This window comes from Nematolebias whitei, chromosome 11 (genome assembly GCF_014905685.2).
Source record: "Nematolebias whitei isolate Nwh7 chromosome 11, NemWhi1, whole genome shotgun sequence".
Lineage (NCBI taxonomy): Eukaryota > Metazoa > Chordata > Actinopteri > Cyprinodontiformes > Rivulidae > Nematolebias > Nematolebias whitei.
In genome coordinates, this window is record NC_056508.1 from 25,630,042 (window position 1) to 25,643,652 (window position 13,611).

Consider the following 13,611-nt stretch of genomic DNA (forward strand, 5'->3'; position numbering starts at 1 on the left):
TGCCGTCCGGTGGTTGAAAAAAGGTACTACATGTAAAACAAACATTTCTTCTTAAAGTTGACAATAGTAATTATTGTCAAATTTCAAACAATATTATCGTTTATCGCAATAAATTCTGAGACAATTAATCGCCCAGCAAAATGTGTTATTGTGACAGGCCTAATTGCAAGTTTTTCACTTATCTGCAGCCACATCCTGATTAATGCTTCAGTATCAAACAGCTTTAAGTTTGAATCAAGGCAGATGTGCACTCCTTAATGTTTGACTTTGGACCTCACGTTGTTTAACATACACTCAAATTCTTACATTGAACAAAACCCGGTTGCTGCAGCATTTATTGAAGTAACTGAACTTCAGGAGATGTGAAGTTTTGTCTTGTGACTTATTCGTGCTTCATGGGTATAGTGACCAAAAGAACGAGATGGATGAGAGGACAGACAGACTTATTTATACTGTTTGGATACTCGGATCACAAAAGAAGCAATACTTTTTTGTAAACATTACCGACTACTTTTTGTCATGCAAAAGTTGGAAAAGAAATTCTAAGGTCTTTTATTGCTCTTTAAAATGTTTTTTTTTTTTTCCACACAAACGTGTTTCCATTTGTTAAGGAGATATAACAGAAACACAAAGCCAGTAAAGTATCACGTACTTTAATGTAAACACTACAGACTGGAAGCCATTTGTTGTTTCAAAGAAACACTTTTCAGCGATGTCTCTAGTTTTGTGACCCACTGTGTGACATCTCATGTTGCATCTTTTCCCCAGGTGCTGCTGTTCCTGCTAACAGTGAAGATGCCCATTACAGATGCTGATCAGATCCGAGCTCTTGCCTGTAAAGCTCTGGTGGGACTCTCCCGCTCCAGCTCTGTCAGACAAATCATCAGCAAGCTGCCGTTGTTCAGCAGCGGACACATCCAGCAGCTCATGAAGGAGCCCGTGCTCCAGGACAAACGCAGCGAACATGTCAAGTTCTGTAAGTTTGCTGCCGAACTGATGGAAAGGATCTCAGGGAAACCATTGCTGATTGGCACAGATGTGTCACTAGCATGGTTGCAGAGGGCCAGTGTAGTCGCTCAGTCCAAGATCACCTTCCCCGAGAAGGAGCTGCTGCTTCTTATTAGGAACCACCTCATGGCCAAAGGCCTGCTCGACACGGCAACGACTCTCACCAAAGAGGCAGATCTCCCCATGGCGTGTCTGTCCCACTGTTCACATTCGACTTCTGCTTTCCCTTCTGTTGCTCCTCCCCCAACCGCCTCCCCCGTTGCTACACTGCCCCGCACCCCACGGCTGGCCAGTGGTGTTGTTTCAAGACTTGGTAACCATCCCTCTCATTCATCCACCCCAGGATCCAGCCATCCCCAAACGCGTCCCTCCACATCACAACTGGCTGTTCCTTCCTCCAGTACCGTCCCACCATCTTCTGTCCCACACTGCAACACTGGCTCCCCACTGATTGGGCGCATCATTTTCTCTCGTGAACGACAAACACCGTGTAGTACAGTAAACTGCAAGAAACCTCGAGTGCTTCGACAGAAGTCTGACCACGGGGCCTTCAGCCAGAGTCCAGCCATGAAGAAGCAGTTTGACAGACACTTGCCTTCCCCACCTGCCCTGGACAGCATAATTACAGAGTACCTGAGGGAACAGCACGCACGCTGTAAAAACCCTGTTGCAACCTGCCCACCTTTCTCTCTTTTCACTCCCCATCAATGTCCCGAGCCCAAACAGAGACGACAAGCGCCCATCAATTTTACATCCCGACACTCTCAGAGAGTCATCTACCCAAAATACGGAGGTGTTGATGGAGGATGCTTTGACAGACATCTTATTTTCAGCAGGTTGGCAGCTTTTTGTTTTTAATGTTCACTTCCTGCTCATCCTCCACAGCCCTTTTCTTTAAACTTTCTTTTTTTTTGTTGTTGTTCTTGTTTTTGTACAGGTTTCGGCCCATCTCTGTGTTCAGGGAGGCAGATGAGGATGAGAGTGGATTTACATGTTGTGCCTTTTCTGCTCGTGAACGGTTCCTGATGCTGGGGACGTGTACGGGACAGCTCAAGCTCTATAATGTGTTTACAGGCCAAGAAGAAGCTAGTTACACCTGTCACAATTCAGCAATCACTCACCTGGAGCCCTCACGGGTCTGTAGAGAATGGGATAATTCTGTTTGTTAGATGTTTAATAATTTACATGTTTCTTATGTCTTAAGAGAAAATCTCTAACCTTCACGTTTGGTATTTTCAGGATGGGTCTCTGCTCTTAACGTCAGCCTCTTGGACTTACCCTATGTCTGGACTCTGGGGGATGAAATCAGTGTTCATTATTAAGTAAGACAAGTTTTTTTTACTTCTACCGTACTTGCCGCCGTACATGTCGCACCGCCGTATAAGTCAAACCAGTCCAAAAATGTCTAATAAAGTGGGAAAAACAAAAATAAGTCGCATCTATTACTCGTCACCACGGACAACCTGGAAACGTGGGCCGGTGTTGTGCCAAAAATCGATTGGCTGCCAAATGGCGGCCACGTGAGCTTGCATGGGAGGACTTTTAACAATAATTTAACAAGATTAACACTTAAAAACAAGTTGTTTGCTCAAAATTATAGCAAGATTGTGTCTCAGTTTAACTTTTCCTTAATAAATGCACTTTAATGGTCAAATCAGCTGCATTTCAAAAATCGATTTGTGGCTTCTGGAGCACGAAGATGGAGGACTTGCTGTGCATTTCTTCTAAATTTAACAAGATAACGACCTAAAAACAATTATTTGTTTGCTCAACATTATAGTAAAGGTGTGTCTCAAACTTTTCCTTAATAAATCCACTTTACTGGTCAAATCAGCTTCATTTCTCCTGGGCGGCGCTGCAAAATGCAGCTGATTTGACGTTTGCTCCACGAGTTCCAGAGCAAGACAAAGGTGGCTTGTATGGCAAGCCAAGCGTCTCATTAATAACCACTTTTACCTATTAGTGAGACACTTTGCTTACCATTTTAGTTGAGGGCCCTCTAGTGACTGAACATGGTAGTGTTCAATATTTTCCGTGTCAGAATGAATGAAATCGTCAGATCTCAGACAAAAATTGAGTTACAAATGTTGGAAAAAATGTATTTGAGTCCCTTCGCTGTATAAGTCGTAGGACTTGCAAATGTATGCCAAAAGGTGCGACTTATACGGTGAAAAATACGGTACATGCAATACATTAAACTCACTGCTTAAATGACTTGAAACATTACCACATGATTACTGTCAGTCAGCACAGTCCTCTTGCTTGTGTGTGATCCTGATTCTTCTATTTCTGGGGTTGTCTTTGTTTGATAGTACAGTAGTTTGATTCTGTTAAACAAAGCCAACAAAGGCGCGTGATGTGGTGTTTTATTATGCAAACTAACGTTCTAAGGAACATATTCTTCAGAGCCATTCTTCCACACTGTCAAACTTAAAAAAAAAAAAATCTTGGAATATACTTATTTTCCAAGCAAGTTACATAACTTCATGTGCTCTGCTTTTTATTTCACATTAGCTGTTTCAGATTAAATGTTAAAGTCACTTTAATTGTCTTCAGGCATTCCTTCCAGGGGGACCACTATGTGGAGTTCAGTAAGCTTTCACAGGACCGGGTCATTGGGACTAAAGAACATGTAGCACGTGTATGTATATCTTGTTTTATTTTTACATTTTCATTTGACTCATTAAAGCATATAAAGATATGCAGTGAAATGTTGAGTGCTCACTTTTTCTGCTTCTTCTTTCAAGATTTATGACATCCAGACCGGTCAGATTACTCAGACTCTGAGCAACCCTGACCTGGCAAACAGCTACAAGAGGAACTGTGCCACCTTCAACCCAACAGACGACCTGGTTCTGAACGATGGCGTTCTGTGGGACGTACGTACGGCTCAGGCCATCCACAAGTTTGACAAGTTCAACATGAACATCAGTGGTGTGTTCCACCCCAACGGCCTGGAGGTCATCATCAACACAGAGATCGTATCCTTTTGCACTGAAATCTGATTTTACCAGCAAAGTTTAGGAAAATCCTGTTTTTACCTTTTTACGAAATATATTTAATCACCTTTTACAAAATTTGTGCGTACGTTTTGTATAAAGATTAGGGATTTACATTAAAAAATAGTATTCTTAAAGTATAAGTCATTATTTTAAACTGTAAATGTTCTACACCACCATTAGTTAAAATAATTTAGAGGCCTAGTTGTTCTACATTATTGAAGCTAAGGGGGTGCCTGTTGAAAAGTGGAGGCATAAATCTGACCTGGACGTAAATCAGTTCTTTCATTGATCCAATTCTCTGTTGGTGGGATGACCAATTAGGTTTTACTTCACTGTGAAACATTAAATATTTATCTCAGTATAAATCCTTTTATTTCCCAAGAGAGGATTGTAATCGTTGTTTAGTTTAAGAGAAATTGAAACAAATGTTTTGGTGCTTAACTCTTGAGTTTCAGTGGGATCTGCGTACCTTCCACCTCCTCCACACGGTCCCTGCTCTGGACCAGTGCAGAATAGTTTTCAACAATAGCGGCACCGTCATCTATGGAGGTAAATACTCGAGTCACTAGGAGCCCAGTTCACAGTTAGCCTGTTGCTGGTGCCGTTTAAATTGAAATCTGGTAAATCTGAAGCAAAATGAGCGTGTGTTTATTTGGACAAAGGTGTGAACTGAACCCGTAGAGGTGTTTGTGTGTGTGCGCACTTGATGCTACAGTCGGAGCCATATGGCCAGAAGGCTCAGTGTTGGATTGGCAACAGAGAAAGAAACACCTTGTTCACAGCTCGTCACAGGAGGAGCCACAGTGATGGAGCTGAACATATGACATTTCAGCCACTCTTGAGCCAAACTGCAGCTAACCAGGTTGCTGTGCTCAGCTATTATCGACTCACCGTGTCTCTTGGTTTTATAGCAATGTTGCAAGCTGATGATGAAAGCGACATGATGGAAATGCAGATGAAAAGTCCATTTGGATCATCGTTCAGGACCTTCAACGCCACAGATTATAAACCAATTGGTAAGACTTTCTTTTAACCCACTTTAACTGATGTGAAAAGTTTTTTGTCTTAATCAAGTATATTTTTTGTGATGTTATAAAATGTATCAGTAAGTTATTGATTTAATTATGGCGGTATCATGCCACATAAACAATATTAATAGAAATGACTCATGTTTGTTTGTTTTTTTATCTCTGCAGCCACAATTGATGTCAAGAGGAATATATTTGACCTTTGCACAGATACTAAAGACTGCTATCTCGCCGTCATTGAGGTAAATGATTGTTTCATCACTTCATCTACATAAAGGTTTAAAATGCATCCTAAAACAAAATAAAGACAATCTTTTAAATGTCCCATAGAACCAAGACTCGGTCAACACTGACACTGTGTGTCGGCTCTATGAAGTTGGTCGGCAGAGACTTGCAGAGGAAGAGGAAGAGGATGAGGAGGATCAGGTTTAAAATCTTTGATTTTGATAAAGCAGCATCCCTTTGGCTTCTTTTTACGCAGACCTAAGACGGTTTTATAACTGAACCCTTTACATGTTGCAGGAGGATGAGGATCAGGAGGAAGACGACGACGACGATGATGACGATTCAGATGATGACGTTGACACCGATCCTCTCATTGCCGAACTGGAAAATGAGAACGGTGGCGAGGATGAAGACGATGACGATGAGGATGATGGTAACGATGATTTCTCTCCCTCTGATGAGGAGGTCGCACGTCTTCTTGAAGATGATGGTGATGCTGGGGATGATGACGACGAAGAGGACGACGATGACAACGACGAGGATGACACTGATAATGATGATGTTGATCTGGATGGAGACAATGGTGAGCAACCTTAGAGCTTCTAGTGTCTACAGGATCTTATCAAGTCTCACTAATATTTGGTGAATCTTTTCTGTCTGTCCTTGGACGGGTGCAAAGTTAACGTTCAGATTTACAGAACGTCTGAATGTTTAATTTCTTTAAAGATTATGGTCCCACAACAATAACTACTCCATGTTCTCACTCAAGTTCATCTTTTATTTTCCATCTTTCATCCTATCTTTTTTAGTTTTTTGTTGCTTTGTTTTTTTCCCCCTTGTTCTAACAAGTGAAGAGAGTGTGACGAGAAGATGGAAGGAGTACTCTGAGGAGCTAATGAATGAAAGAGAAAGAAGAGTGGAGGTCATAGAAACTGTGGACCAGGAAGTGGGGAAGATTTGTGAGGGTGAAGTTTGAACATCTCTGAAAAGAATGAAGAAGGGGAAGGCAGTAGGACCTGATGACCAGTGGAGGTTTGGAAATGTCTTGGAGAGATGGCAGTGAGGTTTTTGACCCAAATATTCAATGGCATATTTTGAGGGTGAGAAAATGCCTGAGGAATGGAGAAGAAGTGTGCTGGTGCCCATTTTTAAGAACAAGGGTGACGCACAGAGTTGTAGCAACTACAGGGGAATTAAGTTGATGAGCCACACGATGAAGATCTGGGAGAGAGTTCTAGAAGAAAGACTTAGATGAGAGGTGACTATTTGTGAGCAGCAGTATGGTTTCATGCCAAGAAAGAGCACCACAGATGCCATCTTTGCTTTGAGGATCCTGATGGGGAAATACAGAGAGGGTCAGAAAGAACTCCATTGTGTCTTTGTAGATTTAGAAAAAACATATGACAGAGTGCCGAGAGAGGAGGTGTGGTATTGCACGAGGAAATCTGGGGTGGCAGAGAAGTATGTTAGACTGGTACAGGACATGTATGAGGACAGCAGGACAGTGGCGAGATGTGCTGTAGGAGTGACAGATAGCTTCAAGGTGGAGGTGGGAGTGCATCAAGGATCAGCTCTGAGCCCCTTCTTGTTTGCTCTGGTGATGGACTGACTAACAGATGAGGGCAGGCAGGAATCCCCATGGATGATGATGTATGCAGATGACATTGTGATCTGTGGTGAGAACAAGGAGCAGGTGGAAAAGAACTTGGAGAGGTGGAGGTGTGCACTTGAAAGAAGACGAATGAAAGTCATCCGTAGTAAGACAGAGTACATGTGGGTGACTGAGAGGGAGGCTGTTGGAACAGTGAGGCTACAAGGAGCAGAGGTCACAAAGGTGCAGGACTTCAAGGACTTGGGGTCCACTGTCCAGGAACATGGGGAGTGTGGTAAAGAGGTGAAGAATAGAGTCCAGGCAGGATGGAGTGGATGGAGAAAAGTTTCAGGAGTGATTGTGACAAAAGGGTGTCAGCAAAGGTCAAAGGAAAAGTGAAACCAGCTATATTGTATGGTCTGGAGACAGTAAGATGGACAAAAAGACAGGAGACAGAACTGGAAGTGGCAGAAATGAAGATGTTGAGGTTATTATGAGTGACAAGGATGGCTAAGATTAGGAATGAGATCATCAGAGGTACAGCACAGGTTGAACAAGTGGGAGATAAAGTTAGAGAGACCAGACTGAGATGGTTTGGACATGTCCAGAAGATGGACAGTGGTTTGGACATGTCCAGAGGATTAACAGTGGATATACTGGTAGAAGGATGTTAGAAATGCAGCTGCCAGGAAAAAGACAGAGGAGACATATGGATGCAGTTAGAGAAGACATGGAGGTAGTTTGAATGAGGACAGAGGATGCAGAGGACAAAGATGGAGGAGGATGACTCACTGTGGAGACTCCTGAAGAGGGAAAAGCCAAAAGAAGAAGAAGAATACTAATACTAATTGTATCAAAGGTTTTGGAAAAACAAAAACTTTGATACTTGCAGATCTAAAAGCTGCAGGTTTTTACCCATCACTTGTCTCATTACGGTTCAGTTAGAGGTAGGATGTGAGAACTTGATAGGTCTTGACCTGTCAAATATTTGAACGATGGGAAGGACACCTATGCAGCTGTCTGAAATCTCAGACCCCCACCGCACACTTTGTTACTCTTCACTTGATGTTTGAACGGGTGTAGAGGATACTCCACTCAGTTTTTGAACTTTAAAGTCGGTGTGCGGGTGATGTGGTGGTTTGGAAAACAGAGTCATTTCAAAGTTGTCAAAAAGATTCTCCGTATGGATCCTGAAGACCATTTGAAGACTTTGTGATGAAACTCCAAGCTTTAAGTTTTTTTAAATAAACAAATTACCACGTTTTTTAATGAAATTCTAATAATTAAGAAAAAACAAACAGGAAAACAAACTGTTAAAAAACACATGAATCAGGCAAAAATATTACACACGACATTATTAAAAAATAATTTTGTAAATTGTTTTTACCGTTTGCTTTCAAGATCAGATATGACAAAAACTACAACAAAATATTTAACTGTGAATTGTTTTTTGAGAAAAATTGTTCCAGTTTAATCCAAAACATTTAGTTTTTATTTAGTCACATTTTTCTTATTTCTAGTTCTACCATGAACATCTTCTGAAACCTAACCGTGAGGACTGGAAGCAACTATGCATGTAAGGAGGTCCAGCGTCATACGTAGATGATCATGAAGGTCAATTTCAGTAATAAAATTCTTAAAGGGTTGCTTAAAAAAATAAAAAAATAAAAAAAAAAGTTTAGAAGCACAAGTAATCCTTCCAGGTTGACTCAAATACAGGAAACAAAACCCTGTTAGATTTCAGTCATGTGTCCAAACAACCTTTGCTGCCTTTGATTTCTCACTTAATGGTCATGGTTCTCCTGATGGTGGAGTTGAGTCTTGGATATTGGTTAATGTGTGGAAAACAGCTCAGCGTGCGCTCGGGTCGCTACACCATTTGATCCAGGGTGATTTTGTTTGATCACTGCTGAGGAGGATTCAGTGATCTGGTACAAACTTTTTTTAGAGTGTATGGGAAAATGTATCTAGAATCAAAACCTAATTAATTTGAACATGTTAACAGAGATGTTCTTCATATGACAGCTTTTTATAGTGTTTGTACAAACCGCATTACTTTTAACCTACAGACTTGTATTTAAAGAGGTTTTTACGTTGCTGCGTTTCACTGGTGCGTTATAAAGAATCTGTTTTACTGTAAATCTGATAAATGTTTTGTTCTAACATTTTATTTTCTAATATTTTTGGAGAAAGAAAAAATTCTAAATCTTTTATAACTGCCTGTCTACAAATGATGCAGAAAAACTGGTTCATGCATTTGTCACGTCTAGACTGGACTATTGCAATGGTTTATTATCTGGGTGTCCAAATACTTTAAAAAGTCTTCAGTTGATCCAAAATGCTGCTGCCAGAGTCTGAACTGGAGTTAGTGGGAGAGATCATATCTCTCCAGTTTTAGCTTCTCTCCACTGGCTCCCTGTCAAGTCCAGAACTGAATTCAACATTTTATTCCTAACCTACAAAGCTCTCAACAACCTAGCTCCATCTTATATTATACCCTGGCCACTATTAAAATCTTTATTTAGTGCTTCTGGTTAACTATTTAGTTCAGTTCAGTTTATTTATACAGCGCCAAGTCATAACAGAAGTCTTCTCAGGGCACTGAACAGAAACATTTACATATAAATATAATAATGAACATTATTTAAATGAGGAGCAACTGCTTTGAATTTAACTCCATCACAGACACTCATCTGCAGCAAGCATGAAGGCGACAGTGGGAAGGAAAAACTCCCTCATGAGGAAGAAACCTTTAGCAGAACCAGGCTCAGGACACGCAGCCATCTACTTTGACCGGCTGGATTTGAGAGGAACAGATACACAATGGCAGGTCAAGAATCACATGTTAAAATAGAAATAGTATCAAATGAAAACTATTGAATTGTAACAATTAATTTAAGGAAGTGAGGTCTATTTGTCCTCTAGTAGTCTAAGCCTATAGCAGCATAACAAGCCAACCGTAACTATAGGATTTACCAGAAAGGAAAGTCTTAATCCCAGTCTTAAAACTGGACAATGTGTCAGCCTCACAGACGGAAACTGGAAGATGGTTCTACAAGAGAGGAGCCTGATAACTGGAAGATCTTCCTCCCATTCTGCTTCTGGAAACTATAGGAATCACAAGTTAACCTGCAGTCTTGAGAGCGAAGTGCTCGGTTAGGAAAATATGAAGCTATAAGATCTGTTGAGCTGACTTTTAATAAATTGCTGAGCTACATAGACGGGACTTGTATGCAGTTCATTTTTAAAGTCTGGTCCTAAAATTCTTTTAACCTGAACAGTTTCTGTATTTCTCATGATGTCTGGTCACAGACTGCCGTCTGTCACTTTATTTCAGCTGCTGACACTGAAAACAGAGCAGCTGGACATGGAGCAACAAAGCTGCTTTGTTTTCTGCCATTTTGGCACTTTTCTCCTTACGCACCGACCGACTCAGCAGAAAATCTGTATTCCCAAATTTCTAAATCCGTATTTTGTCTTTCACACAAACAGACAGCTCGGACAACTCTGACCTTGAGGATGACATCATCCTATCCCTCAACGAGTGAGGGGGGAGCATCAGCATCTAGGACTGAGGATCCAGGAACCGTGTCACGACTTGTGCCTCACAGATGTTGGAGCTGCGAGGGAGCGGGACAGAAAGAGAGAACCCACAGCAGGAGAGTTGAAGCACTGCCGCTTTGAAAACGTGAGCGTGAGGCAGAAAAACAAAAAATGATTGTTACATGATCTAATTTTTATAAAGAGAAAATGTGAGTTTGTGAGTGTGTAGGCAGGATTTAAACACCGGTTTTATAAAGTATCACATTATTGACCCTTTGATGAGCCTCTTCGTTTGTTTTTCATTCACTTCGTTTGGTTTCACATAAGTTTGATGTTTCTGGGCCTGTTTTTGTGTGACTGACAATCCAGTGCTCCTAAAAGCCTGAACCGGGCCAGTCCACACCAAACCTCCCCCTAAAAGTCCTAAAGTATTGAATGGAGCAGCTTAAACGGGTCAAAGCATGTTGCTGATGGTTCGTCAAGCTTGGAAGCCCACCTTTTAGGTTTTACTTTCAATATAAACGATGACCAAAAGGCCACGCTCAGCAGTGCCAATTGTGAACTTTGAACTCTGGATTTCAGTTTCTAAATATCTAAATGAAACCAGTTTGGTGCTCCGACATGTGGACACTAACAGAACCACTGACCCGTGCCCACGGTCAGGAGGCCTTTACACTTCCTTACCGTCTTTTCTTCTTTGAAGTTTGAAAACTGAGCGTCCCAGCGGCTGATCTCATAAATGACCGATCCGAACAAAAACGAGTCCTTTGAGCTCCACAAATGTCAAAAATATAAAACTTGGATAAAATTCTGTAAAGGAAAAAAGTGTTTCCTCTGACAGAAAGTTTCAGATTGTCATGATTGTGAAAACAAATGCCTTGCACATGCAGATGTCCTGATTTATTGTCCTGTTTTTGTTTCCAAGGATTTCCTTTTCACTTTCATTTAGAGACTTTTTATTTGAAGATTCTGGAAACTGTTTATGTACAGGTTGTATGTATCTAAAGTATTTTTACAATAAAGTTAGAAAATTTGCTTGCCGTTTGCTTTTTTTTTTGTTGGAATTTGACTGAATGTAGACAGAAATTATTAATGCCAGAGCTTTAAACATATTGAATGTTTTTTTTTTTTTTTTTTTTAACAGACTGAAAGACAGAACAATAACTGAAGACAAAAACATAATTGTTTTATTTCTTCAAACTAAACTGTAGATGGAAATTTTTAAAACAATATGTAAAGACAATTAGTTTTTTAGCCTAACACTTAACATTAAACATTGATTAATGGAACTAGTCGTGTCTGAGACACAATAAAATAAAAATAATTTGTCACGTCAATTTTTATCAGCCAGTAAATCCATATTTATATTTTGTGCCCAAGAACAAGTTAATTATCCAGTAGTTGGATTAAAGACATTTTGTTTAATATAATATTCATATAAATCATCTGGATCAAAAGGTCAAAATAAATGCAAAAAGTGTATTTTAATGTTAACGTTGGTGTGTTCTTAACAATAATTGTATTTTTTTTTTTTAAATTCCATTTTACTGGTTGTGAGATGCGATGGTCTCCCACTAAAACTGGTCTGAAAATTAAAATCACACATTGAAAATAAAAATATTGTCTTTCAAATTAAGTTACAAATACTTCTAAACATCAGCACTTTGTTTTATAGGATTCTAGTAGACGGTTTTAAAGATGTCTGTGATTGTAGCATGTTTTCTATATGTTTAGATCTAACATTTGAACAAAATGCTTAAACAGTAAGAGTTTATGTTAGTTTAGCTAAATAAGTTGTTTAAATAAAAAAATGTGACTTGCTGTTCATGCACTGAGTTGCAAAGAGGCTTATATATATATATATATATATATATATATATATATATACTAGAATATATATATATATATAATCTAGAAGCATTTAAACACAGCCACATTAAAAATGAACATGATAAATTAGTCAAGATTGAAAATCCACATCTGTATCGTCTTTTGGCTCTTTCCTCTTCAGGGGTGACCGCAGTGAGTCGTCCTCCATCGCTCAGGTTTCCTCTGCTACACAGAATGTAGTCGACCTGCGTACTCCTTCCTCCGCTCTTATAGGTCACTATGTTCTTTCCTTTTTGGAAATGGGTGTTGACTTCAGCCGTTTCCATTCTCTTGGTAAAATCCACCACCATCTGTCCTTCCTGGTTCCTTGACACCAAACCTACCCATCACTTCCTCATCTCCTGTTTCCTTCACCAACATGTCCATTCAGGTCTGCTCCGATCACCACTCTCCTCCCTGGTAATACTCATCACTTCATCCAGATCCTTCCAAAATATATCTTTCTCCTCCCCATCACATCCAACCTGTGGAGCATAACCACTGACAACATTTAACATCAGACCTTCTACTTCTAACTTCAGACACATCACCCTGTCTGACACTCTTTTCACCTCTACTACTTTCTTTGCCAACTCCTCCTTCAGGACCAGCCCTACTCCATTTCTCTTTCTATCCACACTGTGGTAAAACAGTTTAAACCCTGCCCCAGTGTTTCGAGCCTTGCTGCCCTTCCGCTTGATCTCTTGGACACATAAAACATCTACCTTCCTTCTCTGCATCATGTCAGCCAACTCCACCGTTGCCTGTCATTGTCCTCACATTTAAAGTTTCTACCTAAACTCTTCACTTTCCTCCTCTCCCTGTGTCTCCTGACATGTTTCCCTCCTGGTGGTCTTCAACTAACAGTAACACAATTTCTGCTGGCACTGTTCATCAACAGCAGTGATGGCGGTCGTTGTCAACCGGGGCCTCGAACGATCCAACATAGTGTTGCTTGGACGAACTTCCATGTTTGTTTTGGCAAAAGTATTTCATGTCGGAGGCAGCACGGTGGCGCAACTGGTAGAGCTGCTGCCTCTCAGCGAGCAGGTCCTTGGTTCAAACCCCGGTCCAGGGGCCTTTCTGGGTGGAGTTTGCATGTTCTCTCCGTGCATGCGTGGGTTTTCTCCGGGTACTCCGGTTTCCTCCCACAGTCCAAAAACATGCATGTTAGGCTGATTGGTAACTCTAAATTGTCCCTAGGTGTGAGTGAGAGAGTGAATGTTTGTTTGTCTCGTTTGTCTCTATGTGGCCCTGTGATGGACTTGCGACCCGTCCAGGGTGTACCCCGCCCCTCGCACAGTGATTGCTGGACATGGGCACCAGCGACCCCCGTGACCCAAAA

At 40.8% G+C, this 13,611-nt stretch overlaps 1 protein-coding gene across 1 annotated transcript in view; it reads left to right on the forward strand.

The window, feature by feature from the left end:
- The window catches only part of LOC119417569 (DDB1- and CUL4-associated factor 1), a 19,668-nt gene extending 9,005 nt beyond the window's left edge, over nucleotides 1–10,663 (forward strand). Inside the window, exons 15-25 of the mRNA XM_037684805.1 lie at nucleotides 769–1,844; nucleotides 1,946–2,144; nucleotides 2,248–2,330; nucleotides 3,565–3,649; nucleotides 3,756–3,989; nucleotides 4,466–4,559; nucleotides 4,922–5,026; nucleotides 5,207–5,280; nucleotides 5,369–5,464; nucleotides 5,561–5,846; nucleotides 10,347–10,663. Coding sequence (XP_037540733.1) covers nucleotides 769–1,844; nucleotides 1,946–2,144; nucleotides 2,248–2,330; nucleotides 3,565–3,649; nucleotides 3,756–3,989; nucleotides 4,466–4,559; nucleotides 4,922–5,026; nucleotides 5,207–5,280; nucleotides 5,369–5,464; nucleotides 5,561–5,846; nucleotides 10,347–10,402 — 2,388 coding nt within the window. The 3' untranslated portion in view covers nucleotides 10,403–10,663. The remainder of the gene's footprint in view (nucleotides 1–768; nucleotides 1,845–1,945; nucleotides 2,145–2,247; nucleotides 2,331–3,564; nucleotides 3,650–3,755; nucleotides 3,990–4,465; nucleotides 4,560–4,921; nucleotides 5,027–5,206; nucleotides 5,281–5,368; nucleotides 5,465–5,560; nucleotides 5,847–10,346) is intronic.
- Nucleotides 10,664–13,611: the final 2,948 nt, after the last annotated feature.